This window comes from Procambarus clarkii, chromosome 3 (assembly GCF_040958095.1).
Source record: "Procambarus clarkii isolate CNS0578487 chromosome 3, FALCON_Pclarkii_2.0, whole genome shotgun sequence".
NCBI lineage: Eukaryota > Metazoa > Arthropoda > Malacostraca > Decapoda > Cambaridae > Procambarus > Procambarus clarkii.
This window is the reverse complement of record NC_091152.1, coordinates 34,039,801-34,066,657: the sequence shown is the minus strand read 5'-3', so window position 1 is coordinate 34,066,657 and position 26,857 is coordinate 34,039,801. Positions and strand designations below refer to the sequence as shown.

General features: G+C 40.5%; 1 protein-coding gene across 1 annotated transcript in view; it reads right to left on the bottom strand.

Moving 5' to 3' along the window:
• The window catches only part of LOC138368216 (zwei Ig domain protein zig-8-like), a 95,102-nt gene that overhangs the window by 57,528 nt on the left and 10,717 nt on the right, over positions 1–26,857 (bottom strand). The window contains exon 3 of the mRNA XM_069330743.1: positions 12,879–13,011. Coding sequence (XP_069186844.1) covers positions 12,879–13,011 — 133 coding nt within the window. The remainder of the gene's footprint in view (positions 1–12,878; positions 13,012–26,857) is intronic.

Genomic DNA, 26,857 nt, shown 5'->3' with positions numbered 1-26,857 from the left:
TCAAAGAGATCAATTACTAACCCATTGATTTACTGATACTGTTCAACATTTTCGTAGTATATTGAGGTGCATTTAACTACAATTAATATTCTATAGTCAACCTTGTTTATTTTCATGTTTGATTTACTCTGGTGAAGAACCAGCACCAGAATAATGCTAGGGATGTATTCATCTTTTAGCATGTAACCCCCCAATTTTGTGTAAGTTAATTTGACTCCATTTATATAAGAATTACAGTCTTACTAAGATCCATAGGACACTAGTTCTTGGGATCAGTTTTTCCATTGCTTTATTTTGTTTTCCACTTTTTCTCAAAAACTGGTGGTCCTTCATAGCTATCGAAGTATATATTTAATTATTAGTTCTCAGAGCCCAAAACAATAGTTATTGGAGTCAGGTTTTCCCCCACAAAATTTTGGTCCTTCGAACTTAGATAGCTGAAAATTAAGCTATCCTTAATCATTATTAATTAACTATTTACTAACACCAACTAGTGTGTTAACATTATTAGGCTATTTACCAGTATATTTCATTATTTACGGCTGTCAGCAGACTGCCCATATTACAGCCTAAAACTCATTAATTATTATCAACATTTCTATTAATACTTTATGTATAAAGTAGCCTTAGTGTTATATATTTATAAATTTTCACTTGTGTTTCTAAGCACAAACCTATATATCAAAACAAAAAATCCCAAAAACATAGCACTATATATGTATATTACTGCACCATTGCATAAATGCCAACCTTTGATGAGGTAGGATATTTAGACTGTAATTGTACTAATGTTTGTACAAATGCAGCCTAAACCATTTAGTCATTCCTAGGTAGGAATTGTTTAGTGAATACTGTACTAGACAGTACTGGTGTACATACATATTATTTAGGTTGTGCTGACCCTGATTTAGGGTGAGATCATCAACACCCTTTTTGTGCTCTTAACATATTATTCGTGTATTATTTTTTTTGAGTACTGCCGAATGTTCACTGTTGGATCGAATGGTGATAATTGAAGAGCTAGCCGGACGAAAATCCAAAAGTGGCATTCGAGTACTACTCAAAATATTAGCTATCATTGTTAGGCAGGTAAATTAACCTCTAAACGAGGTAGTATAGTCTATTCAAATACATTAGGCTATTATATTGATATTGAACTCCATTGAATGAGCCAATATCCCAGTTACATCAGTAACAACTATTTACTATCAGACCAGCCTTTACCCAGCAAGATGGAAGCGGCTGACAAAATGAAAAAGGCCATTATCGGTCTGAAAGGTCATTTGACCCGACAGATTACCAAGTGTCAAAATCTGTCACAACAGTCACCTGTTGACTACATTGAATTAGAGGACTTACTTCAAGTTGCTGAAGGTAAATTTAAGCATATTAAACAACATATGAATCTGTACTTGACAGAACTTTACCAAACCTCAATAAGTGAAACTGAACTTGAGGACATTGTAAATGATTTAGCCCAGTACGAAGATGATGTACAGGTTAAACTTCAACCCTTTAAAAAACAAATTGCTAAAAACAAATTAACAACAGCCTCTACTGCACACCCAGATCCTGATGTCAAATTACCTCAGATCAATATACCCACATTCTCTGGTAACGAGAATGAGAGTTGGGATGATTTCTGGAGTAAATTTGTGGATGCAGTAGACTCTAAAACTAACATCCCTCAAACAACCAAGTTCACTTATTTGCAAGGCTTGTTACGAAATGAAGCCTTGAAGGTAATCTCTAACATAACACTGACCAGTGATGGTTACGACCTAGCTGTTCAATTGCTTAAGAGAAACTACGATAACAAGGAAAAGACTATTACTATCTTAGTTCAAAAATTGCTGGATTTACCATCTGCTAATAATTCTACAGATTCTCTCCAAACTTTCAGACTAGAGTTAGAATCGTTACTCAAGGCCTTAAGCCTTAAAGTCCAAATTCAGACTGCTGAATGGATGACAAAAGTAGTTGTAAGGCGCAAATTACCAAGAGAAACTTTAGATAAATTGTGTACTATATACAATAAAACCTCTCTAACCATGAATGAAATTACAGAAGGTTTACATACCCTAGTCGAAAGACAAAGAGACAACCAAGATGGGAAAAGTGTTTCAAACTTCTCTACCAACTCTCATCATAAACCCCAACGTACTGCAACTACTGTAGTAAAACCAGATTTAAATAAATCATCTCTGAAATGGAAATCTGGAAATGTAGGTACATACACAGTGAACCCTATAAACCCTGTTGTGAGCACCACTCCTACGGCATCTCCTACAGTGAAAAAGTGTTTGTTCTGCAATAATGAACATCTTACTTATAAGTGTAGTACTTATCCAGACCATAACACCCGAATTCATCGTTTGCAAGAATTACACAGATGCACGGGTCCTCATGACTCAATAGCTGTACTGTTTCCTTACGTAGGTGCAACAAGTGTCACAAGGGTAGACACCATTATTCCTTGTGTGGTAGTGATCAATCAAGATCAACCAATCCTCATAAGAAGACTACCAATTCTACTTCTGTACAGTATTGCAAGGTGCATCAAGACATAAGTGTACTTGCAACAGAGTCGAATAACACAACTACTGTGAGGGATCTAGATCCCTCAGCTAGTTTTCCTAGTTTCTAGAGCAGGCTAGACACTCTAGAAATTGAAGCTTTCAAAAAAATAACATATGCTTGTTGGGTGTTGAATGAAAGCTTATGTCAAGAACTATCACTTGAGAGTAGTTAGAAGTCTGTGATTGCTCTGTAGAGAGAATTACAGAGATTTTCCTGTTTCTGTGAAATAGGATGTGAGTTGAGAGTGAGTGTGAGAGGATACTTGACTAAAACCGTTAGAGGTGGGGGGGAAGAGTGGGGGAGCGCTGCCTCACCCCCCCCCCCCACATGGGAGACATCACGCCACTCCTTAGGCCTCCTCCTCCTTGTGACGTCACAAGACGCCGAGGGTAACGGAGAGAGGTGATTGGTTTGGGGCACGTGTGGTCCAAGCCTAGTTTTGGCGCGAAGAATTCTGATTGGGGGCGGCACGAGGGCGTGTGCCGGCTCCAAGCTGATTGGTTTAGGCAGTGTAGGGAGTAGGTATGGGTATCTGGTACCCTTAGCCCGCGAAATCTTCAGTTTGAATTGGGCGGCCAGGGAAGGAAGAGGTGTTTGGGTGGGGCGGCACGCTTGCCGCCTCCACCCCCTGTTAATCGCTTCTGTCGTCCAAATTACTCGATTGGTGGCACTCCTGCCATCAGGGGTTGTCTCAAGGCCTAATTAAGTGAATTGGGGCCAGGGATTTACGGTAGAAACAGTAAAAAGTTAAGGGACAGTTGACTGTGTGAACGTATGAGGCAGGCTGGCAGAAGCCTCGTGGAGTATCAGATTGATCCCTCATCCCTCGGGTCTGAGCATCCTGTCTAGTGGCAATGGACAATTGATGTTGGCCAGTGTACGCGTATGTGTGATTGCAGGCCCATGTTGGACTCTGCATTCCTCCAGGCTGCGTCAGTAGGGGGACGCCGCCTGGGGACGCCACCAACCATTGTCACCCCAGTGTAGAACAAAGGCATGGTTCTAGAGTGATGGGGTGGAGATTCCCCAGCCGCATGGGTACTCCTGTGGGCGGCAGCCTGCCAGCCCGCGGCCACCCGTGGCCACCCGCGCCTGCCCGCGCGCCGGCCACCCCAGGCCACCCACCCGCCTGCCCGCGAGGCGGCCACCCAGGCCACCCGCGAGCCGGCCACCCCAGGCCACCCAACCCCCCCTCTCTCAGCTCGGGAGGGGCGCTGTGGCCACCTGCCTTGGCCACATGCCTTGGCCACTTTCCCGGGACAGCCTAGGGCCACATCTTGTCGACGCATGAGGAGCAAGTCAGCTAAGTGTGTCAGCTAAAAGCTAAGTGTGGTAGTCAGTTTTGGGAATGAGGAAAAAATAAGGCAGTAGAAATGAGTACTATTACAGTGTGATGAGTACCGGTGGATGTTCCCGGTAAGAGTTATCTCAGAGCCTCGCCAGGCTAGGAAAAAACAGCTGGGGGGCAGCTGTCAGTGGAATCCAGATGTCGGGTAGGGGGGTACCTGGAGATAGAGATTATACACGGGACCACGCTGTATGGTAGTATGTTGGTAGACTGACTAGAGGATGTGACCAGTCAGTGTAGAGATTTACCATATAAGTGATCCAGCCTGGCGATTCTATATAATCGTTCAGGCTGGATTAATGCCATAGAGTACAGTAAAATTATAATCATTAGAGGTAGTCAGGAGTGTCAGTGAGGACCCCTGAAGTCTGTGTAATTAGTACATATTACTTGGTGATATAATTTTCAGAGAGTAGGTGAAGGCCATTTCTATGTGTTCATTTGCATGTCTATGTACTGTGATTGTGTGGTAGTCAGTAGAGGTGATTGCTGACCGAGTGCCTAATGATGTCATTAGCATGTGGGGTATGCTGACGGCATCATTATGTTGCAGGTTTGTGCAGTGTTGTTATCAGTATACAATATTATTGCCCCAGGAACTGTGTTGAGGGTAAGGGACCTCTAGGATTATTCAGGGGAATTTTCAGTACTTAATGAGAGCAGGCAATTGATGGGTTAATTGCCTGGCTGAAGTATGTGTGTGTTCACAGTATTCCTTTGCAATCGGGTGCAAGTAAAAGAAGAGGAGGGGCAGTAATATTAGTATACTTGTGTGTGTTGCACAACCGTGTGTTTTATTGTGTGGGCACAGTAATTAGCGAGTTGCAGTGTTGCAACTATATGTGTGGGTAGTGCTGATATGTTGTTGCATGCCATTATAGTGTGACCTATGTAACGCTGGGGTTACTTTGTTCTTTAAGTTATGTTGAGGACTTAAGGATTCAGTGAGTTAATTAAGGGGTAATTAACTGGATAAGGGGTGCACACTTAGTATTGGGGAGTGAGTGGGGGCTGTTAAGGGAACAATGTTGAGCTATAATGAGATACGTCTCGGGAGCAATTAATTGTCCATGTGACAGTTAATTGACCACTCTAGCTAATTATGTAATTAGCCTTCTCATCATGAATTCACGTAGTGGGAGAGGTTCTGTCAGAGTCTGTCAGTATTTGTGTTAACGTAATATGCTCGAGACTAATTACCTTTCAGGGGTATAGCATTAGTGGCTCATGTTAATTAGTGGAGTAATTAGCATTGGAGAGCTCCGGTGACTCGGTAAAGCGAGGTCATGGAGCTAGCATAAATCGTTGTATTAATCATATCCTGTCTGAGGACAGTGGATTATTGGCACATCTTGTTAATTAGGGTAATTAACTCCTTTCCCGTGAATTCACAGTGTTTGATGAGACCTGCTTAGGCAGTGCGGAGTGAGACGTATTTATGGATGGTTAATTATCGGTCCTGGTGACAGTTAATTAATGGCTCAGTAATTAGTGGGTTAATTAGGGTAATTAACACTCACTAGTAATTTTTTGACACAGACTGTGGAGAAGCTACCAAGTTAGGGTAGGCTTAGTTAACGTAACTCAATGGGGATGTAATTAGTGGTCCGTTTGACCTTAATTGAGAATTACTCACTGAATACTTGCAAGGAGTCAAGTGTGTTGTAATATGTTGAGTTATTGTTAACAAGAGAGAGACAAGTGTTAAAGATTAACGTAGAGTATCATCATGTTGTTGTCTAGTGGGAGACAATTGTTTGTGATTACCGTAGTACTTTGTTGCTGACTGCTGCGATCAGTCAATTAACGTAATTAATCACTTCAGGCAATTTCTTTTGGTTGTCGTCTGGTGACGAGAGTAGAGTCATACTAGGGATCTGTGGAGCTGTGTCCCAGAATTCCCGCCTTGCCTGTCGGTGTATCGGGTTACAACAGGGCAACTTCTTAGAGGGAGTTGCAAAGAGTGTTCACACGGGGTTGTGATAGGGGGGAGTCACTGTTAGACTTCCGCCTAGTTACGTGGGTCTCTCCTGGGGGGCGGGAGGATCCCTAAGCTTGTGATTATAGTAGCTGTCAGGGGAACCGTGACACTATTGATTGCCTGCTTGTGTCTTTGTTTCAGTGGATCCTTCATTTGTTCAGTTAGTTCATGTGTCAGCCCGAAGTGTCAGCAAGATGGAGCCTGCTGTCACTTCTCGAGGGGCTGTTGAATAGCTGTGTTGCAAATGCCACTTGATGTACAATAACGTAACCATTCGCTGTGGTGTAACTTAGTCTGTGATATTTTCTTTGATTTGCAATATTGCGTCATCAGTGGGCACACCTGTGTTCAGGTTAGTTCAGTATGCAGCCTCACAGCAAGGGTTGCTAGTTAGCTGTTTGTTATCGTGCCACTGGATGGACATTAACGTAACGTAAACTCGGTAATGTAGTAGTTAGTCTCTTGTTATTAATAAATTGTTATGTTATAGAAAACAGTCTTTGATGTCAACCCTTCAACCATATTATTCCACCATATTTCTGCATAATATCATTAAATGTTGATGTGATCTTGATAAGGCGGCTGTTCTTGGGAATTCGAATTCCAATTCATAGCGCCACTTCAAATATAAATATTTGATTGTGAGAACCCGTCGGTTACCCTTTATTAGTTTTAACGTCCTGTTTAACTAGAAGGAGCCAGCGGCCAATTGTGGACAGGTTTTCACCCTTGGTGGTGGAGGCCTGGCGGTTTGCTCCCGCTTTTCCTTTTTCTACTGGACTCATGCTTAACTGCCGTGAGCAGCCTTTAAACTTGTAGTCCACCTCTTAAGGGAGGTAGGCGTAGAGAAAAATCTCACAACTACGTTACCAACAGCTCAATTAAAATTAATAAATAAGGGACCTAAAATTACCACTCGTGGTCTCTTTGACCAAGGTTCACAGAAAACCTTTATTTCTCAACAGCTAGTTGATCAGTTGAAACTGAAGCCTATTGCTCGAGTGAATTTGAATATCTCTGGATTCCTAACCAATAGTGGACCTCGTGACTACCAGGTTGTTAAAGTCTTGGTACGTTTAGGAGGCTGCACCAGTTCAATTCAAGCCATAGTCGTTGACAAGATCCCCTCAGATTTACATGTTACAGGTCTTGCTCAAACAGTCAAATTTCTTAAACGCAGCGGTATTAGGCTAGCGGATCATAAAATAAATACAGACTGTCTCAACGATGTAGGTATTCTTATTGGAGCTGACTTTTATTATAGATTTATTACTGGATGCACCAGGCAACGAGGTGTAAACTTGTTACTGTCAGCTGGGGGTAAACTACTCACAGGACCGGTGTTGATCCAACAACATTCTAAATCTACTAGTAATCAACCAACTAATTCAATAGTGACGTGACTAGGCCTAGAGCAGTCACCACTACATGACAGAGACGAAACTGAGGATGATGAGTCCAATCCCCCTATTCACAAATTATGGGATTTGGACACCTTAGGCATAGTCCCTGATCAACCCAGTCCAGATGACACATGGACGTATCAACAGTATCTTGATACTGTGATTTTCCAAGATAATCAATATTGGGTGAGACTCCCATGGAAGCTGAACCACCCACAGCTTCCAGTAAATTATTTCATGGCCTCAACCCAATTAAATTCTCAATTAGCTAGGCTACGGAAGCAACCAGATAAATTGCAACTGTATCATGCTTTAATACAGCAACAACTTGCTAACAAATTTATAGAAGTTGTTGAAGAAGACAACCATAAGACAGGTCATTATTTGCCACATCATGCTGTCCTGAAAGATTCAGTTACAACACCAATCAGGATTGTATTTAACTGTAGTGCCAAATTAAAGGCAGGCAGCGTGTTACTAAATGATTGTCTACAAACTGGGCCTAGCTTAACCCAAAGACTACAAGATGTCTTATTGCGATTTCGCTCTGGTGTTTTTGCCTATACGGCCGACATTAATAAGGCCTTTTTAAGAGTAGGCTTACAAGAGACGGATCGTGATTTTACTAAATTTCTCTGGGTGAAAGATCCACAGGATCCTAACAGCGAAATCATTACTTATAGATTTGCCTCAGTACTGTTTGGAGTGACATCTTCCCCATTCTTACTCCAGGCTACTCTGGATACACATCTTAAGAAGTCTAATAGCCCCCACAAGACTGAGATTAGCAACAATTTTCAAGGTACCACTAATGATAAGAAAAAACTAGTGGAAATCTACCATGAGGCTAATCGTGAACTGTTGGGAGCTAACATGCCCCTACAGTCGTGGGCCTCCAATAACAAACAACTTAACCAAATAATTGAGGAAGAATTCCCTGATTATAAGGTATCTCATAAATTGAAAGTCTTAGGTATGGAGTGAAATACTTCCACAGACAAATTGAATATCAAGTCAGTGGATTTCAATCATTCACCTCTAACGATGAGAAAACTACTCTCCCATGTCAGCAAGCCATTTGACCCTTTAGGCCTACTCAGTCTTATTCTAATTAAGGGTAAACTCCTTATGCAGGAGTGCTGGCAAAGGAATTTGAGGTGGGATGAAACGTTGCCGGAGGATCTCCAAGAAAAATGGCAGCAGTTGATTCCTGATTACAACAAACTTAGTATTCTACAGTTTCCTCGAAATACCTTAGGACTAAATTTACCCACAAATTTACATGTATTCTGTGATGCTTCAGGCAAAGCATATGGCTCAGTAGCCTATCTAGTTAATACTCAACAATCATTTTTGCTTACATCTAAGGCAAGGGTAGCCCCGATTAAAAGGAGGTCACTACCCCAAATGGAATTAACTGCCTTATTAGTAGGTGTAAGACTGGCTCATTGCCTGATCAAAACCCTCAGTAATGTTCACCTTGGTGAAATAGTAGTGTGGTCAGACAATGAGGCACTATTGCAGTGGGTAAAAAACTACAACAACAAAACTCCCTATGTCAGCAATCGAGTAAGGGAAATTCGAGAATTGTCTGCTGGTTATAAATTAAGACATGTCTCAACCAAGGACAATCCAGCTGACTATTTATCTAGAGGTTTGACTTTAAAGCAATTAGTCAAAACCGAGATGTGGTTTAATGGACCCCAATGGCTAGTTAGTGGTCAGTGGCCCCAACAGAAGCCGCAAGTCATCGTGACCAATGTCACTACCCCCTGTTATGGATCCAGAACCCCCTCGAACTTTAGCTATCAATTCTCATCGTTATTCCAATTTAAGTAAATTACTAAGAGTTACAGAAATGGTATTTGATTTCATCAACTAGATGGGGATCAAGTATCGATTTCCTAGTTCCATCAAATATTGGGTCAAACAAGTTCATCAAGAGACTTATGGGAAGGAATATGAACATCTCCCAGAAAGGTTGAGTAAGTCTCTGGGTATCTGGCTTGACTCAGACAACTATATCATCTTGAGATGCGGCGGATGTCTGCTTCACGCCGAAATAAATTTAGATACGAAGAATCCTATACTTCTTCCACGTCACCACATCATTACTAAACTCATAGTTTTACATTACCATGAGCATAATACATTGCATGGTGGAGTATTAGATACTCTTACTGAAATTAGACAACGTTTTTGGCTTCCCCAAGGTCGCCAAACTGTCAAATCTCTAATCAAGTCTTGTGTAATCTGCAAGAGATATGATGCTCGAGCGTGTCCTTATCCAGGTCCACCGCCCCTACCTAAGGAGCGAGTCGTCCACCTTCGTCCCTTTGAAACCACAGGTGTCGACTATACAGGAGCACTAATTTTAACAGGCACACCGGACAAGATTCCAGTGAAAGCCTACATTTGCCTTTTCACGTGTGCTACCACACGCTGAGTGCATTTAGAAGTCATTTCTGACATGAGTGCAAAAGTGTTTCTGCAAGCCTTTCACAGATTTGCTGCACGAAGATCTTGCCCAAAATTAATGATCTCAGATAATGGGTCTAGCTTCGTGGCACGAGAAGCATGCTTACAAGAAATATGGAACCATCCAGAAGTACACTCTGTGCTCAAACAGAGGCAATGCTATTGGAAATTTATTCCTCCAAGAGCAGCATGGCACGGCGGTTTTTACGAAAGAATGGTGGGAACTGTTAAGAAATGCCTAAGAAAAACCTTACACAGGCAGAAAATTAATCTCACCGAGTTACAGACCCTTGTCGTTGAAATTGAAGCACGAGTCAACAACAGACCTCTAACCTACTTAACAGAAGATTTCTCCCAAAGAGAACCCCTAAGCCCCTCTCATTTGATTCATGGTGGTCTTCTGAGCCCTCTAATATCTCTAGGAGACGAGGATCCAGCTGACCCTTCGTGTGTCAAAGCAAGTGACTTGGTGGAGAGTTATAAACACCTTTCAAGAGTAATAGAGAAATGGAATGAGGTCTGAACACGTGAATATTTAACTGCTTTAAGAGAATATCATTATGGAGCTGCAAGCCCATACAATAAAGTTCAACTTAAACCAGGTGATCTTGTCCTAGTAGACAGTGATGGACCCAGGTCAGATTGGCCTATAGGTAAAATTGTTGACATCCATCCTGACCGCCATGGTGTATTACGAATTGTTAAAGTTCAGTGTCGAGGCACTACTACCTTGAAAACACTAGAAAAATTAGTACATTTAGAGTTAGCAGAACACGAGTGTTCTACAGATATACCTGTAACCCTAGTTTCAGAGAACAATGATTCTACTCAACCGAGCACAAGACCATCAAGAGTCGCTGCTCAGAACTGCAAACAGAAACTTAAACAATATTTTGATTCTATTCAAGAGTAGATAACTTATCATTTAAACTTGAGGTGATCATGCTGATGCAGTGATGAGTTGATGTCCAGTAATTAGTTACGAGTCATAGTGACCCTGGACAGTAGCCTCACTGTATTGATGAAGTCTCCTTAATCTTAAATGAACCAATTATTCATAATTTATTTTTGTTAATATCCTTCTGTTTCTTACAAAGGAATTATTCAATAATTTTCAATGTTTATTTACGTCCCCATGTTGACTTAGTCATCTACCACAGATTCAGGACATTCGTTAGGTGCGTACTAACCTACTAACCCATGAATATAACTTCAGGATAGAGAAACAGGTGTACGTTAGTACTAATACCTGAACTACGACCCGAGTTTTCTCTCCCCGGAGTTATGTTGGAAATAACCAACAGTTTTATACATCTTTGTATTTTATACAACCTTTGTATTAACCAAAGTAGTTACTAAAATTACTAACTTGTAGATTTAATCATTATCATGATTTATTCACTGCCAAATTCTTCCTAGTCAGAGTGACGACGTGAGAAATGACAGGAAGTAACATGAATTCTCTCCACATTTAGTTGGATTTATAACAAGAGTCCAGTTTATCATTTCCTTTACTAAAAATAGTTACTTACTAATAAGTATAATTTCGTAGTATACTACTACTTACTGGAACTCCTTTATTTAATTAATATCGAACATTCTAGAGGAAATTACTTTGATGTAAATGATTTTACTTTAATTTCCTCGATTGGCTACACAACTTTAATAAACCAATTTATGTTACGAGAAATTCTATTTTATCACAGAAGAATTTAATGTGATATTAATACTCGTCATTACCTCTTCCTTTCTTAGTCAATTGCGATATATACATGTACATTTACGCTCGTGATGTCTATCAAGAGCCGCGCATGCGCAATAAGGAAGAGGAGGAAGACGGGAGAGCGTCAGTAGACACGAGACAGCACGACGCGGACGCCATTGACAGCGTATAGCAGAGCTACGTTTTGACCTATTTATTTCGCTCCCACGATCAGTTGAGCGGTGCCACGTTATTTGGCACAATAGCCGTGTCCCAGACTAGCATATCTGCAATTCCAGAGTTAACGTCTTTCTAGCAGCAGCTAGAGAACGAAGAATTGCTCAAGTCTCCACATCAACGGACACGCGGCTCGGCAGCTAGGTTTATCTGTTTGTTATCATGTGGCCACAGTTAACATTTAGACTAGCATTCGTTAGGCCGAATGCAAAATAATACAATCCCGTACGTGTCTTAAGTAAATTTACCATCTAAATAGATGATTAATTTCAGTATTTTCTCCAAAGAGAACTACAGTGCTTGAACATAAATTGCTCAGATATTAGCTGATAATTTCCATTGTTATCCTCATGATTTAGGATTTATTTGTAGTTACTTATTATGTAGAAGATTTCTACAATGTAATTGCCTTTCAGTACCAAGGCGACGTCAACCGAGGTGCTAGGCTTCCCCACCGTTTCGTGCAACATTTTGCCCTATGCAACACGTCGTCGGTGGAGCGTAGCAACTGATTACACCTCACTAGATTTACAGCTAAGCTGTCCCTTTTTTATCTGTAGCAATAATTCTAGTTACAGTAGTGATCTCTCAAAGAGATCAATTACTAACCCATTGATTTACTGATACTGTTCAACATTTCCGTAGTATATTGAGGTGCATTTAACTACAATTAATATTCTATAGTCAACCTTGTTTACTTTCATGTTTGATTTACTCTGGTGAAGAACCAGCACCAGAATAATGCTAGGGATGTATTCATCTTTTAGCATGTAACCCCCCAATTTTGTGTAAGTTAATTTGACTCCATTTATATAAGAATTACAGTCTTACTAAGATCCATAGGACACTAGTTCTTGGGATCAATTTTTCCATTGCTTTATTTTGTTTTCCACTTTTTCTCAAAAACTGGTGGTCCTTCATAGCTATCGAAGTATATATTTAATTATTAGTTCTCAGAGCCCAAAACAATAGTTATTGGAGTCAGGTTTTCCCCCACACTCGCCTCTCAACCGTCAATAAACAGGTGTACAGGTTCGTGTGTGTGTGTGCGTGTCTCATAACTCACAAACATATGCAACAGTCTTAACTTGACCAGCCACGTGTTATCCTCGCAATGAGTGAGGCCACCAACCAGAGTGAGATACTGACCCTTGACAATGAGGAGGACAGGCCTGGTGATCTTGGGGTCAGAGTTGACCTGACACTCGTACCAGCCACCGTCCCCTGGCTGGGCGTACTTGATGTGTAGCGTCCACTCGTCCGTGTTCCCCGGGTGCAGCACCTGCCACACAACCTTACCATTATTATATATAACAATATTATCACAGGTAATAATGTGTAGCGTCCACTGGTCCGTGTTCCCCGGGTGCAGCACCTGCCACACAACCTTACCATTAATATATATAACAATATTATCACAGGTAATAATGTGTAGCGTCCACTCGTCCGTGTTCCCCGGGTGGAGCACCTGCCACACAACCTTACCATTATTATATATAACAATATTATCACAGGTAATAATGTGTAGCGTCCACTGGTCCGTGTTCCCCGGGTGGACCACCTGCCACACAACCTTACCATTATTATAATGTGAAGATCCACTAGGGCTGTGAGGTGGGCGCGAACCTGCGACCTTGGCATTGTCAAGTCGCATACTCTACCACTGGACCCCCCGAAACTTATCATTGATATATATCACGTTAATGTAATTACTGTGTATAAAAATTATTATTAATATTAAATCATACATATAATAATAATAGTTATAGGAAGAATGATAATATTACACCCATGATTCCCGTACATTACTCCGCTGAATACTTCAGCGTTCATGTTGCCGTTCGCGAAGCCGGATCACAGCCTCGGCGCTCAAGAACGCCACATGTGTGTGATGTATGGCGGAGGAAGATCTTGTACCCCTGAAAGATGGCTTGTAATGGCTTACTGTGTCCTCCTCATAATTACCTTACCTCACCTTGCAGCCTTCTTGCACGCTTACACTCATCACCAAACTTATGAGAACACGTGAGTGTGTGAGGAAGTGGTGAGTGTGTGAGGAAGTGGTGAGTGTGTGAGGAAGCAAGTAGTGAGTGTGAGGACCGCGGACAACAGTTATGTTGGCCAAACACCTTTAACTTTTAACCTCTTAGACCTTTAACACGCGGCTAGAGAACAATTCTAGAAATTTCGACCCGAATCGAGAGGAAGAAAGAAGCAGGTATATAAAGAGTCCCACCACCTGCCACAGTCAGTATAAGTGTAGACGTGGACCAGTACACATGCTCCTCCTCCACGTCATATATAATGCCTATTTATAAAGTCTGTGAAACCTTTGTGAAGTTTCAACAAATTGTAAGAAAGGAAAATATGAAGAAAAAAGCGGAAATGTTGAGCCAGAGTGGGAGGAAGAATTTATCCTGACCCCTTCCCAGAGGTATATAGCTGCAGTGCTGCAGTCGTGTGGTGGTGGTTCCCGAGGAAGAAGGGCACACAGTGCGTGCGTGTATGTACTCACCTATTTGTGCTTGCGGGGGTTGAGCTTTGGCTCTTTGGTCCCGCCTCTCAACTGTCAATCAACTGGTGTACAGGTTCCTGAGCCTACTGGGCTCTATCATAACTACATTTGAAACTGTGTATGTAGTCAGCCTCCACCACATCACTGCCTAATGCATTCTATCCGTTAACTACTCTGACACTGAAAACGTTCCTTCTAATGTCCCTGTGGCTAATGTGGGTACTCAGTTTCCACCTGTGTCCCCTGGTTCGTGTACCACCAGTGTTGAGTAGTTCATCCTTTTTTACCCGGTCAATTCCCCTGAGGATTTTGTAGGTTGTGATCATGTCTCCCCTTACTCTTCTGTCCTTCAGGGTCGTAAGGTGCATTTCCCGCAGCCTTTCCTCGTAACTCATGCCTCTTAGTTCTGGGACTAGTCTAGTGGCATACCTTTGGACTTTTTCCAGCTTCGTCTTGTGCTTGACAAGGTACGGGCTCCATGCTGGGGCCGCATACTCCAGGATTGGTCTTACATATGTGGTGTACAAGATTCTGAATGATTCCTTACACAGGTTTCTGAACGCTGTTCTGATGTTAGCCAGCCTCGCATATGCCGCGGACGTTATTCTTTTTATGTGGGCTTCAGGAGACAGGTTTGGTGTGATATCAACTCCTAGATCTTTCTCTCTGTCCGTTTCATTAAGTACTTCATTTCCTATTCTGTATCCTGAGTCTGGCCTCCTGTTTCCACTGCCTAGTTTCAATACTTTGCATTTACTCGGGTTGAACTTCAACAGTCATTTGTTGGACCATTCACTCAGTCTATCTAGGTCATCTTGTAGCCTCCTACTATCATCCTCTGTTTCAATCCTCCTCATAATTTTTGCATCATCAGCAAACATTGAGAGAAACGATTCTATACCCTCTGGGAGATCATTTACATATATCAGAAACAGTATAGGTCCAAGGACTGACCTCTGCGGGACTCCACTTGTAACGTCTCGCCAATCTGAGATCTCACTCCTCACAGTGACTCGTTGTCTCCTGTTGCTTAGGTACTCTTTTATCCAATGGAGTACCTTCCCTTTCACTCCAGCCTGCATCTCCAGCTTTTTCAATAGCCTCTTGTGTGGCACTGTATCAAAGGCTTTCTGAAAATCCAAAAATATGCAGTCTGCCCACTCTTCTCTTTCTTGCCTGGTCGTAGAATTCAAGTAACCCTGTGAGGCAGGACTTGCCATCTCTGAACCCATGTTGATGCTGTGTTACAAAGTTCTTTCGCTCCAGATGTTCCACTAGCTTTCTTCGCACAATCTTCTCCATCAGCTTGCATGGTATGCAGGTTAGGGACACTGGCCTGTAGTTCAGTGCCTCCTGTCTATCCACTTTCTTGTATATCGGGACTACGTTAGCCGCTTTCCAAATTTCTGGCAGTTCCCCTGTTGCCAGTGATTTGTTATACACTATGGAGAGTGGCAGGCACAGATCTTCTGCTCCTTCCTTTAGTATCCAAGGGGAGATTCCATCTGGGCCTATAGCTTTTGTCACATCAAACTCTAGTAAACACTTCCTTACTTCCCCGCTGGTAATCTCAAACTCTTCCAGTGGTTCCTGGTTAGCTATTCCCACTCTTATCTCTGGGATTTCTCCTTGCTCTAAGGTGAAGACCTCCTGGAATTTCTTATTCAGTTCCTCACACACTTCGTTGTCGTTTGTAGTGAATCCTTCTTCCCCTATCCTTAATTTCATAACCTGTTCCTTTACTGTTGTTTTTCTCCTGATGTGGCTATGCAGCAATTTAGGCTGAGTCTTTGCCTTGTTTGCGATGTCGTTTTCGTATTGTCTTTCTGCCTCTCTTCTCAACCTGACATTCTGATATCTTTCTCTGCTCTCAAGAGTTCTGTTATTCCTATAGTTTCTCCATGCCCTTTTACTTTGCTGCTTAGTTAGCCTACGTCTCTGATTAAACCCTGTGTGTGTTCGTGTGTGTGTGTGTGTGTGTGTGTGTGTGTGTGTGTGTGTGTGTGTGTGTGTGTGTGTGTGTGTGTGTGTGTGTGTGTGTGTGTGTGCGTGCGTGCGCGTGTGTGTGTGTTCAGCAGCACACCATTAAGGGGTCCACTATGCCTCCCTCGGCTCCCTTCACCAATCGATTCAGATCTAATTATTAGTGTCGGAAGCGGTTGGGGAAGGAAGTCTTTTAGAATTATCCTGGCTATTAATATTGTAGCAATTATTAGTATTAAGGTTTCCTTCCTAATTATGTGCGTTTAGGGATGGTTGGTGCAGCTCCACATATTTGAAGACCATCTTCATCAAATGGGTAATATTTATTTAATATGTACAACGTATATCTAATTAGTTCATCAAAGTATTAATCTATACTTTGTGAATGTCTGTCTGTCTGTAAAACTGGTGGCCAGAGGGTTGAGAGCTGCCTCACTCAAACTGGCATAGGGAATGGTCAGGGGTATAGGTTGACCATAGGTCCCAAACAGGATACCCATCCAGGGATTAATATCCTGGTTGTAGAGCTCCATTACCTCCCAGTGAAGTCAATATAGTTCTGGGTTGGTTGGCTTCAGTACCATCATGGCTGAGTCGGTTAAGGCAGGTGTCTGGGATCCACCAGAACGCTGGTTCGGGTCCCCCCCCCCCCACTGCCTCACTCTGATCAAACAAAGTTATCAGTGTTTCAACCTTGGTCAAAGTTATTACTATTTCAAGCTTGGTCAAAGTTATCACTATTTCAAGCTTGGTCAAAGTTATCACTATTTCAAGCTTAGTCAAAGTTATCACTATTTCAAGCTTGGTCAAAGTTATCACTATTTCAAGCTTGGTCAAAGTTATCACTATTTCAAGCTTGGTCAAAGTTATCAGTATTTCAAGCTTGGTCAAAGTTATCACTATTTCAAGCTTGGTCAAAGTTATCACTATTTCAAGCTTGGTCAAAGTTATCACTATTTCAAGCTTGGTCAAAGTTATCACTATTTCAAGCTGGTTAAAGTTATCAGTATTTCAAGCCTGGTTAAAGTTATCAGTATTTCAAGCCTGGTTAAAGTTATCAGTATTTCTGTGAAGTATGTGAAGCTGTCAGATGCCAAGGTTGCAACTATATTCATCTGTGGAATATTACGAAGCAGATGAGGATTAGTCTGGTTATTTTTTCCTTCAAGAGCCATAATTTTTAAGTCTGCTGGAAGCGATCTCTTGAGGTTATCTTGAGATGATTTCGGGTCTTTAGTGTCCCCGCGGCCCGGTCCTCGACCAGACCTCCACCCCCAGGAAATAGCCCGTAGCAGCTGTCTAACTCCCAGGTACCAATATAGTCTCCCCTCTTGTCTGTGTTTCTGCTTAAAATGTTGCGTCAGGAGGTTTCTTTCTACACTCTCTACTAAGTTTGCTCTCCATGTCTCTTCTTCCTCTCTTGGATTGACTGATTCCCAGTCAACTTGCTCCATGGTTGAACTCTCCCATTATTAGTAAGTTTGTTCTCAATCTACGGGATAATTCAGTTACACTTTTGATATATATATATATATATATATATATATATATATATATATATATATATATATATATATATATATATATATATATATATTATTAAATATGACCGAAAAAGTAAGATTAATAATTCTAACACGAATTTTCTCTATCTTTCTTATGTTTCTTTTCACTGTTGATGGTAATTCAAAGACCAATTCTCCAAAATTCATTTTTATTTCTAGTCTGACGCGACACTTGAGCGCGTTTCGTAAAACTTATTACATTTTCAAAGACTTTAGTTTACAAACACACAACTGAAACTGAATAGAGCTTTACACATCTTCGAGGTTTATATCTACATTTGGGTGAGGTGGATGAGGTGAAAAACGAACTTTCAACAATGGGTATTCAATGGGTATTAAATTCCAACACAAGACAGAATACGAAACAATGGGTATTGAATGGGTATTAAATTCAAACACAAGACAGAACACAAAACAATGGGTATTGAATGGAAGTAATTGTAGAAAACCTATTGGTCCATATTTCTTGATGCTTCTATATTGGAGCGGAGTCTTGAAGTGGGTAGAATATAGTTGTGCATTAATTGGCTGTTGATTGCTGGTGTTGACTTCTTGATATGTAGTGCCTAACAGACGTCAAGCCGCCTGCTATCGCTGTATCTATCGATGATTTCTGTGTTGGTTGCTAAGATTTCTCTTGTGATGGTTTGTTTGTGGAAAGAGATTATATGTTCCTTAATGGAGCCCTGTTGCTTATGCATTGTTAAACGCCTGGAAAGAGATGTTGTTGTCTTGCCTATATACTGCTTTTTTGAGGCTTACAGTCCCCAAGAGGGCATTTGAAGGCATAGACGACGTTGGTCTCTTTTAAAGCGTTCTGCTTTGTGTCTGGAGAGTTTCTCATGAGTAGGCTGGCCGTTTTTCTGGTTTTATAGTAAATCGTCAGTTGTATCTTCTGATTTTTGTCTGTAGGGATAACGTTTCTACTGACAATATCTTTCAGGACCTTTTCCTCCGTTTTATGGGCTGTGGAAAAGAAGTTCCTGTAAAATAGTCTAATAGGGGGTATAGGTGTTGTGTTAGTTGTCTCTTCAGAGGTTGCATGGCATTTCACTTTTCTTCTTATGATGTCTTCCACGAAACCATTGGAGAAGCCGTTGTTGACTAGGACCTGCCTTACCCTACAGAGTTCTTCGTCGACTTGCTTCCATTCTGAGCTGTGGCTGAGGGCACGGTCGACATAAGCGTTAACAACACTCCTCTTGTACCTGTCCGGGCAGTCACTGTTGGCATTCAGGCACATTCCTATGTTTGTTTCCTTAGTGTAGACTGCAGTGTGGAAAACTCCGCTCCTTTCCATGACTGTTACATCTATAAAGGGCAGCTTCCCATCCTTCTCCATCTCGTAAGTGAAACGCAACACAGAATTCTGCTCAAATGCCTCCTTCAGCTCCTGCAGATGTCTGACATCAGGTACCTGTGTAAAAATGTCGTCAACATACCTGCAGTATATGGCCGGTTTCAAGTTCATGTCGACTAAGACTTTTTGCTCGATGGTACCCATGTAGAAGTTTGCAAACAGGACACCTAGGGGAGAACCCATGGCGACCCCATCTACTTGCTTATACATGTGTCCATCCGGGCTCAAGAAGGGGTGCCTCTTTAGTACAAGCTTGGAGTAGTTTCCTTAGACTGTTTTCTGGTATGTCAAGAGGAGTACAGGCCGGATCACGGTACACTCTGTCGGCTATCATCCCGATTGTCTCATCCACAGGTACGTTGGTAAACAGAGATTCTATGTCCAACGAGGCTCTTATCCCTGTGGCCCGTGTTCCCCGCAGCAAGTCAACAAATTCCTTTGGAGACTTCAGGCTGAAGGCGCAAGGGACATAAGGGGTCAGATCCCTTGCGCCTTCCCTTGCCTTGAGGTACTCCACTTACAACATTATCCCACTCTGACTTAACCCCATTTATACTAACTCTCTGTTTCCTTTGGAATAGCCATGCCCTAATCCAACTTAATATAGCACCCCCAATACCATGAGCTTCTATTTTTTTAATTAGTCTTTCATGTGGCACTGAATCAAAAGCTTTGCTAAAGTCAAGGTACACAACATCACAATCCTTACCACTATCAAGTGCCTCAACTATGCTGGAATAAAAAGTTAGCAAATTTGTTAAACATGAACGGCCATTTATAAAACCATGTTGCGACTCATTTATTAATTTATGTTTTTCAAGATGGAGACGAATTGTATTTGCAATTATTGATTCAAGTAACTTTCCCACAATAGACGTTAGGCTAATTGGCCAATAGTTTGACGCAAGTGATCTATCTCCTTTCTTAAAAATTGGTACCACATTAGCTACCTTCCATGACTCTGGCACTCTGCCTGACTCTATTGATTTATTAAATATGGTAGACAGTGGCTCGGAAAGCTCCTCTTTGCATTCTTTAAGCACCCTGGCAAACACTTCATCCGGCCCTGGGGATTTGTTTGGTTTTAGTTTTTCTAATTGTTTAATTACATCCTCCCTGGTAACTGCTAAATTAGCCAACCTGTTCTCATCCCCACCCACATAGACTTGTTCGGCTGAAGGCATATTGTTAAGTTCTTCTTTAGTAAATACAGATATAAAATATTTGTTAAAAATACTACTCATCTCCTTGGGCCGGATTCAAGAAGGTACTTACGAAGGTTTTTCCTCTTAGCTAAGAGCGTTTTCCGTCTTAGCGCCTTCGTGGCGGCTACGTCCGTATTCAATTAACTACCCTAAGTGGAAAAACCTTCGTAAGTTCATTCCGGGATTTAAGTGTGGTTTCGACCACTCGTAGCTTTACGTAAACTGGATATAAGTCATTTTTTCTCTACTACATAACACTGGGATCGATTTATGATATTGGAACATGACCAAAATATTATAGCTGGTGAATCTAGTGAAGAGGAGTCCTTCGTGTTAGTTATATATGCATTCTCTGCTTGAAACTTGAAGTAAATATGTGTTTGATGATAGTAGAATTAGTTTTATAATAGCAAGATATTATACCAGTAGTTATTAAGTAAATAAACACTGGTGAACATGAAATACGAGAGGTGATGAGCCCTGCCTGATGGGATCATTTACTATCACCAAATGCCCCTGTTCACCTAGTAGTAAGGGTGTACCTTAGCTATACATATCCATTTCTAATTTATTTAGTTTGGTTTTATTTTGAAATTAAATCTGGGTGAGACATAAAATAAAAATATGCTGCACAAATGATGTTAGGTAAGGAGAAGGGTAAAAATGTCAAAAACTTTATTCATTGAATACTTAAAGCTATAATTATGACTATATAGATTATTAAAAAAGAGAGAGGGAAGTAGGGGTCCAAGACCTCTTCCTGTTATACAATTTGGGTGTGGAACAAGTAATTATCAAAAGAACGTACCATGCCGGGAAGGCTATGTAGCAGTAAGGAAGTGAGGTGAGGCAGCTACTTATTTGAGAAATGCTTATTTTATTTACCTTATAAGCTGAGGCAACTTATTTTATTTGAGGAATACTCAGCTGATTCCTCTACATTTAGCATGGAACAAATTTGTGTCCAAGACCTCTTCCTGTTACTCAATTTGGCTTTGTGTAACCAAACTAGAAGTGCTCTACAAATCAAGGGACCCAGAATGTGGAATGACCTCCCGAATCATGTCAAAGGCTGTAGCTCTCTCAACCAGTTTAAGAGTTAAACCAAGTACTGCCTAATTAACTCCATGTAACCTAACTTACCTCCTAAATGTCAACCCATGTCTTGCTATTTTTTAAACAACGCTGTTCACCAACATGTGCAATTGCTGATTTATGCTATGTTAACCCCCTTTTTGTATTTTTTATTCCTTCTTTCAACACAATTTATACCTAATCCCGATTACTATTAAGTTTTAGTCTGTGTTTTTTTCCCCCCACACCTTGCCCGAAATCTATGAGTATTAGTGGCTTTAGGTATTGTATGTACTAGCTCTGCCTATAAATCCAACATTATGTTTGTAAATCAACTGTATGTACTTTTCCTGAATAAAATGTATTTATTATTTATTTTTTAATCAGTAAGTATTAAGAGAAGGCACCAAGCTGGGAAGGCTATGTAGCACCATTGTGTGTAACAATAAACCAAATTTTTTTTAACAAATAATGCACCTGTATGGGAAAACAAATCCTGTCAGCTGTAAAAATATTGATGCAGTTATTTAAATGAAAAATATAATGAAAGAAATATTACTGGTTTATTTTTATCCTATCTTTTTGTACTGTACAGTATATCCAAGAAAGTGAAAAATTGAGACATAATGCACAATTTAATGAATGATTAGCATGGATTAGCAGTTCAAAAGAAATATGACTTGTATTACATATCAACATGAGATCTTAATGATCCATGGTCCACATGATTTAATAAGAATAATACAGTACTGTATTTGTAAAAATACAAACTATAATTTAAAATCTTTATTACTGATTTTTGTTATTAAGAAGATTAGGTATACACAGCAATGTGCTGCTACCCTATTCTATATGGAATATTACACAGTGTAGATAAAAAACTAGCTATAAGTTTATCTAACACTCCCATCTCACAGGATGGTTAGACATACTGTACATGGAATCAATTTAGAAAATACCAGCCTCAATACAAAAAGCAAATCAACTCTGACTAAACAACTCTAAGCAATTTTCACAAGAGGTAAGCACTGAATCATGGAAACATTATATTATAATTACTCTTACCAGTTTCTACAAAACTCCTCTCAGACAATGTATTTTTAAACATGTTTAGGTATACACAGCAATGTGCTGCTTCCCTATTCTGTATAAAGGACCACACAGTGTAGATCAAAAACCAACTACAAGCTCACCCAACATCCTCACAGGATGGCCAGTCATACATGGAATTAGGAGAGAACAAAATACTTAATGCTGATCTATTAGCCTCCACTGGCAAAATCTGGGTGCAGCACAAGAATATCTTCCAATATTCCTGAGTGTATGAAGTAATTACAGAGCTCAAAATACCTCATACCATTTGGTATGAAGTCACTGATAACAGGATAATCACAGATATAGTGTTGGAGAGTATGTTCTCTCAAGTAGGACTGAAAACAGATGTTTTTTTTTCCACCAAGAGGGCTATAAACCATGGAACCGGCTACCCGCTGAAGCCGTAAATGCCAAATTACAGCTAAAAAATATCATTAAGACAATTGGCGGGCCCTTTAACAAGCCGCCGGCTTTCTGTCCTCTTCGAGGTCACTAGATAGTTAGTGGCCCTTGGGTAAATTCAGTAAATATATACAATAATTGTCAGCGCATCTTCCGAGCAACAAGGACAGCTACACAGTATCTCTTAGAATTACGTAGGTAAACAACAATTGTAACATATTTGTTTACTACAATGTCGGTGCTGGTTGTAGAAGTTGAAAAAACATTGTTTTACTTCGAAATATACTAATTTTATAAGAAAATTCGACGTAAATAGGAGGCAGTAGAGCTCCGATAAGCCAGCGCTAAATCTTCAATATGAAGAATGTTGCTGCTCTCTGATTGGCCAAACGAAACACAGTAGTGACCTCTATCGGCACGCAGGTGAACCAACAATTTTCTTCCTAAGTATACCTTATTGAATCGCACCTAAGCATCTTCTTAGGGCGCACTTAGGAACCTTCGTAGCAAACCCACTTACGAAGAAATACACAGAGCTTCCTGAATCTAGGTCCTTGTCATTAACCGTTATTTGACCTGTCTCAGATTTTAATGGACCAATCCTTTCCCTAGTCTTAGTTCGATATAACTGAAAAAAAAACTTTAGGATTTGACTTTGCTTGCTCTGTTATGCGAACTTCATAGTTTCTTTTTGATTTCCTAATCTCTTTTTTTAACATATCTAACCAGTTGTACGAATTCCTGTTCTAAACTGACTTCCCCATTCTTAATCCATTTGTACCAAGCTCTCTTTTTACCTATAAGGTTCTTTAAATTATTTATTATCCACTTTGGGTCATTAGTATTCGATCTATTCAATTTGTATGGTATACTACGTTCCTGTGCTTTGTTTAGAATATTCTTAAATAAGTTATATATTAAATCCACATCGAAATCCCCTTTTACGTCACCTATCGCTGGGTTCATGTCTCGCTCCAAGACCGGCCCACACCCCATACCCAAGACTATTTGACCCAAAAAATTTCTTAGGCTATTAAAATCAGCTTTTCGAAAATCTGGCACTTTAACAGAATTTTCTCCTACGGGTCTATTCCATTCTATGCTAAATCTGATTACTTTGTGATCACTGTTCCGTAGCTCACTCCCTATTTCGATGTCATTAATTTGTGTTTCCCTGTCGTTTAACACTAAATCTAAAATATTATTTTCCCGCGTTGGTTCCTTAATGTGTTGCGTAAGAAAGCAATCGTCAAATAATTCTAGAAAATCTTCTGCTTCACTATTCCCTGTTTTGTTCACCCAGTTTATTCCACTAAAATTAAAGTCACCCATGACATAAATACTGTTAGATGTAGATACTCTAGATATTTCATCCCATAGATGCTTTGCTTCCATTCTGTCTAAATTTGGTGGCCTATATATAACTCCTATTATAATATTATTTGCTTTTTCGTTTAATTCTATCCAAATAGTTTCTGTGTGTGGCTCAGTTTTGATTCCCTCTTTGAGACTACATTTCATATTGTCCCTAACATATATGGCTACTCCCCCTCCTCGTCTAATATATCTATCTGTGTGAAATAGTTTAAATCCATTTATTTGATATTCAGCTAATAGTTCTCTATTTTCTACATTCATCCACGTTTATACGAAAGTACTTAAGGAAATTCCTGTTTCATTTTTCCTCCATGGTCTGACATTGTCATATATATATATATATATATATATATATATATATATATATATATATATATATATATATATATATATATATATATATATATATATATATATATATATATATAACTGAAAACTCACACCCCAGAAGTGACTCGAACCCATACTCCCAGGAGCAAAGCAACTGGTATGTACAAGATGCCTTAATCCACTTGACCATCACGACCGGACAAAATGAGGTGATAGCCTAAGCTATTTGAACCACCCCACCGCCGGCACTCGGATAGTAATCTTGGGCATAGCATTTTACCAAATCACCTCATTCTTTGGGGCACACGTGAGGAACACAAATGCGAACAAGCCTGAATGGTCCCCAGGACAATATGCAACTGGAAACTCACACCCCAGAAGTGACTCGAACCCATACTCCCAGGAGCAAAGCAACTGGTATGTACAAGACACCTTAATCCACTTGACCATCACGACCGGACAAAATGAGGTGATAGCCTAAGCTATTTGAACCACCCCACTGCCGGCACTCGGATAGTAATCTTGGGCATAGCATTTTACCAAATCACCTCATTCTTTGGGGCACACGTGAGGAACACAAATGCAAACAAGCCTGAATGGTCCCCAGGACAATATGCAACTGAAAACTCACACCCCAGAAGTGACTCGAACCCATACTCCCAGGAGCAAAGCAACTGGTATGTACAAGACGCCTTAATCCACTTGACCATCACGACCGGACAAAATGAGGTGATAGCCTAAGCTATTTGAACCACCCCACCGCCGGCACTCGGATAGTAATCTTGGGCATAGCATTTTACCAAATCACCTCATTCTTTGGGGCACACATGAGGAACACAAATGCGAACAAGCCTGAATGGTCCCCAGGACAATATGCAACTGAAAACTCACACCCCAGAAGAGACTCGAACTCATACTCCCAGGAGCAAAGCAACTGGTATGTACAAGACGCCTTAATCCACTTGACCATCACGACCGGACAAATGTAGATACTCTTGTACATACCAGTTGCTTTGCTCCTGGGAGTATGGGTTCGAGTCACTTCTGGGGTGTGAGTTTTCAGTTGCATATTGTCCTGGGGACCATTCAGGCTTGTTCGCATATATATATATATATATATATATATATATATATATATATATATATATATATATATATATATATATATATATATATTATTAAATATGACCGAAAAAGTAAGATTAATAATTCTAACACGAATTTTCTCAATCTTTCGTACATTTCTTTTCACTGTTGGAGGTAAATCAAAAACAAAAATCAGACAAAAATCAGAGGATACAACTGATGATTTACTATAAAACCAGAAAAACGGCCAGCCTACTCATGAGAAACTCTCCAGACACAAAACAGAACGCTTTAAAAGAGACTAACGTCGTCTATGCCTTCAAATGCCCTCTTGGGGACTGTAAGCTCCAAAAAACCCAGTATATAGGCAAGACAACAACATCTCTTTCTAGGCGTTTAACGATGCATAAGCAACAGGGCTCCATTAAGGAACATATAATCTCTTCCCACAACCAAACCATCGCCAGAGAAATCCTAGTAAACAACACAGAAATCATCGATAGATACAGCGATAGCAGGCGGCTTGACGTTTGCGAGGCACTAAAATAAAAATATGCTGCACAAATGATGTTAGGTAAGGAGAAGGGTAAAAATGTCAAAAACTTTATTCATTGAATACTTAAAGCTATAATTATGACTATATAGATTATTAAAAAAGAGAGAGGGAAGTAGGGGTCCAAGACCTCTTCCTGTTATACAATTTGGGTGTGGAACAAGTAATTATCAAAAGAACGTACCATGCCGGGAAGGCTATGTAGCAGTAAGGCAGTGAGGTGAGGCAGCTACTTATTTGAGAAATGCTTATTTTATTTACCTTATAAGCTGAGGCAACTTATTTTATTTGAGGAATACTCAGCTGATTCCTCTACATTTAGCATGGAACAAATTTGTGTCCAAGACCTCTTCCTGTTACTCAATTTGGCTTTGTGTAACCAAACTAGAAGTGCTCTACAAATCAAGGGACCCAGAATGTGGAATGACCTCCCGAATCATGTCAAAGGCTGTACCTCTCTCAACCAGTTTAAGAGTTAAACCAAGTACTGCCTAATTAACTCCATGTAACCTAACTTACCTCCTAAATGTCAACCCATGTCTTGCTATTTTTTAAACAACGCTGTTCACCAACATGTGCAATT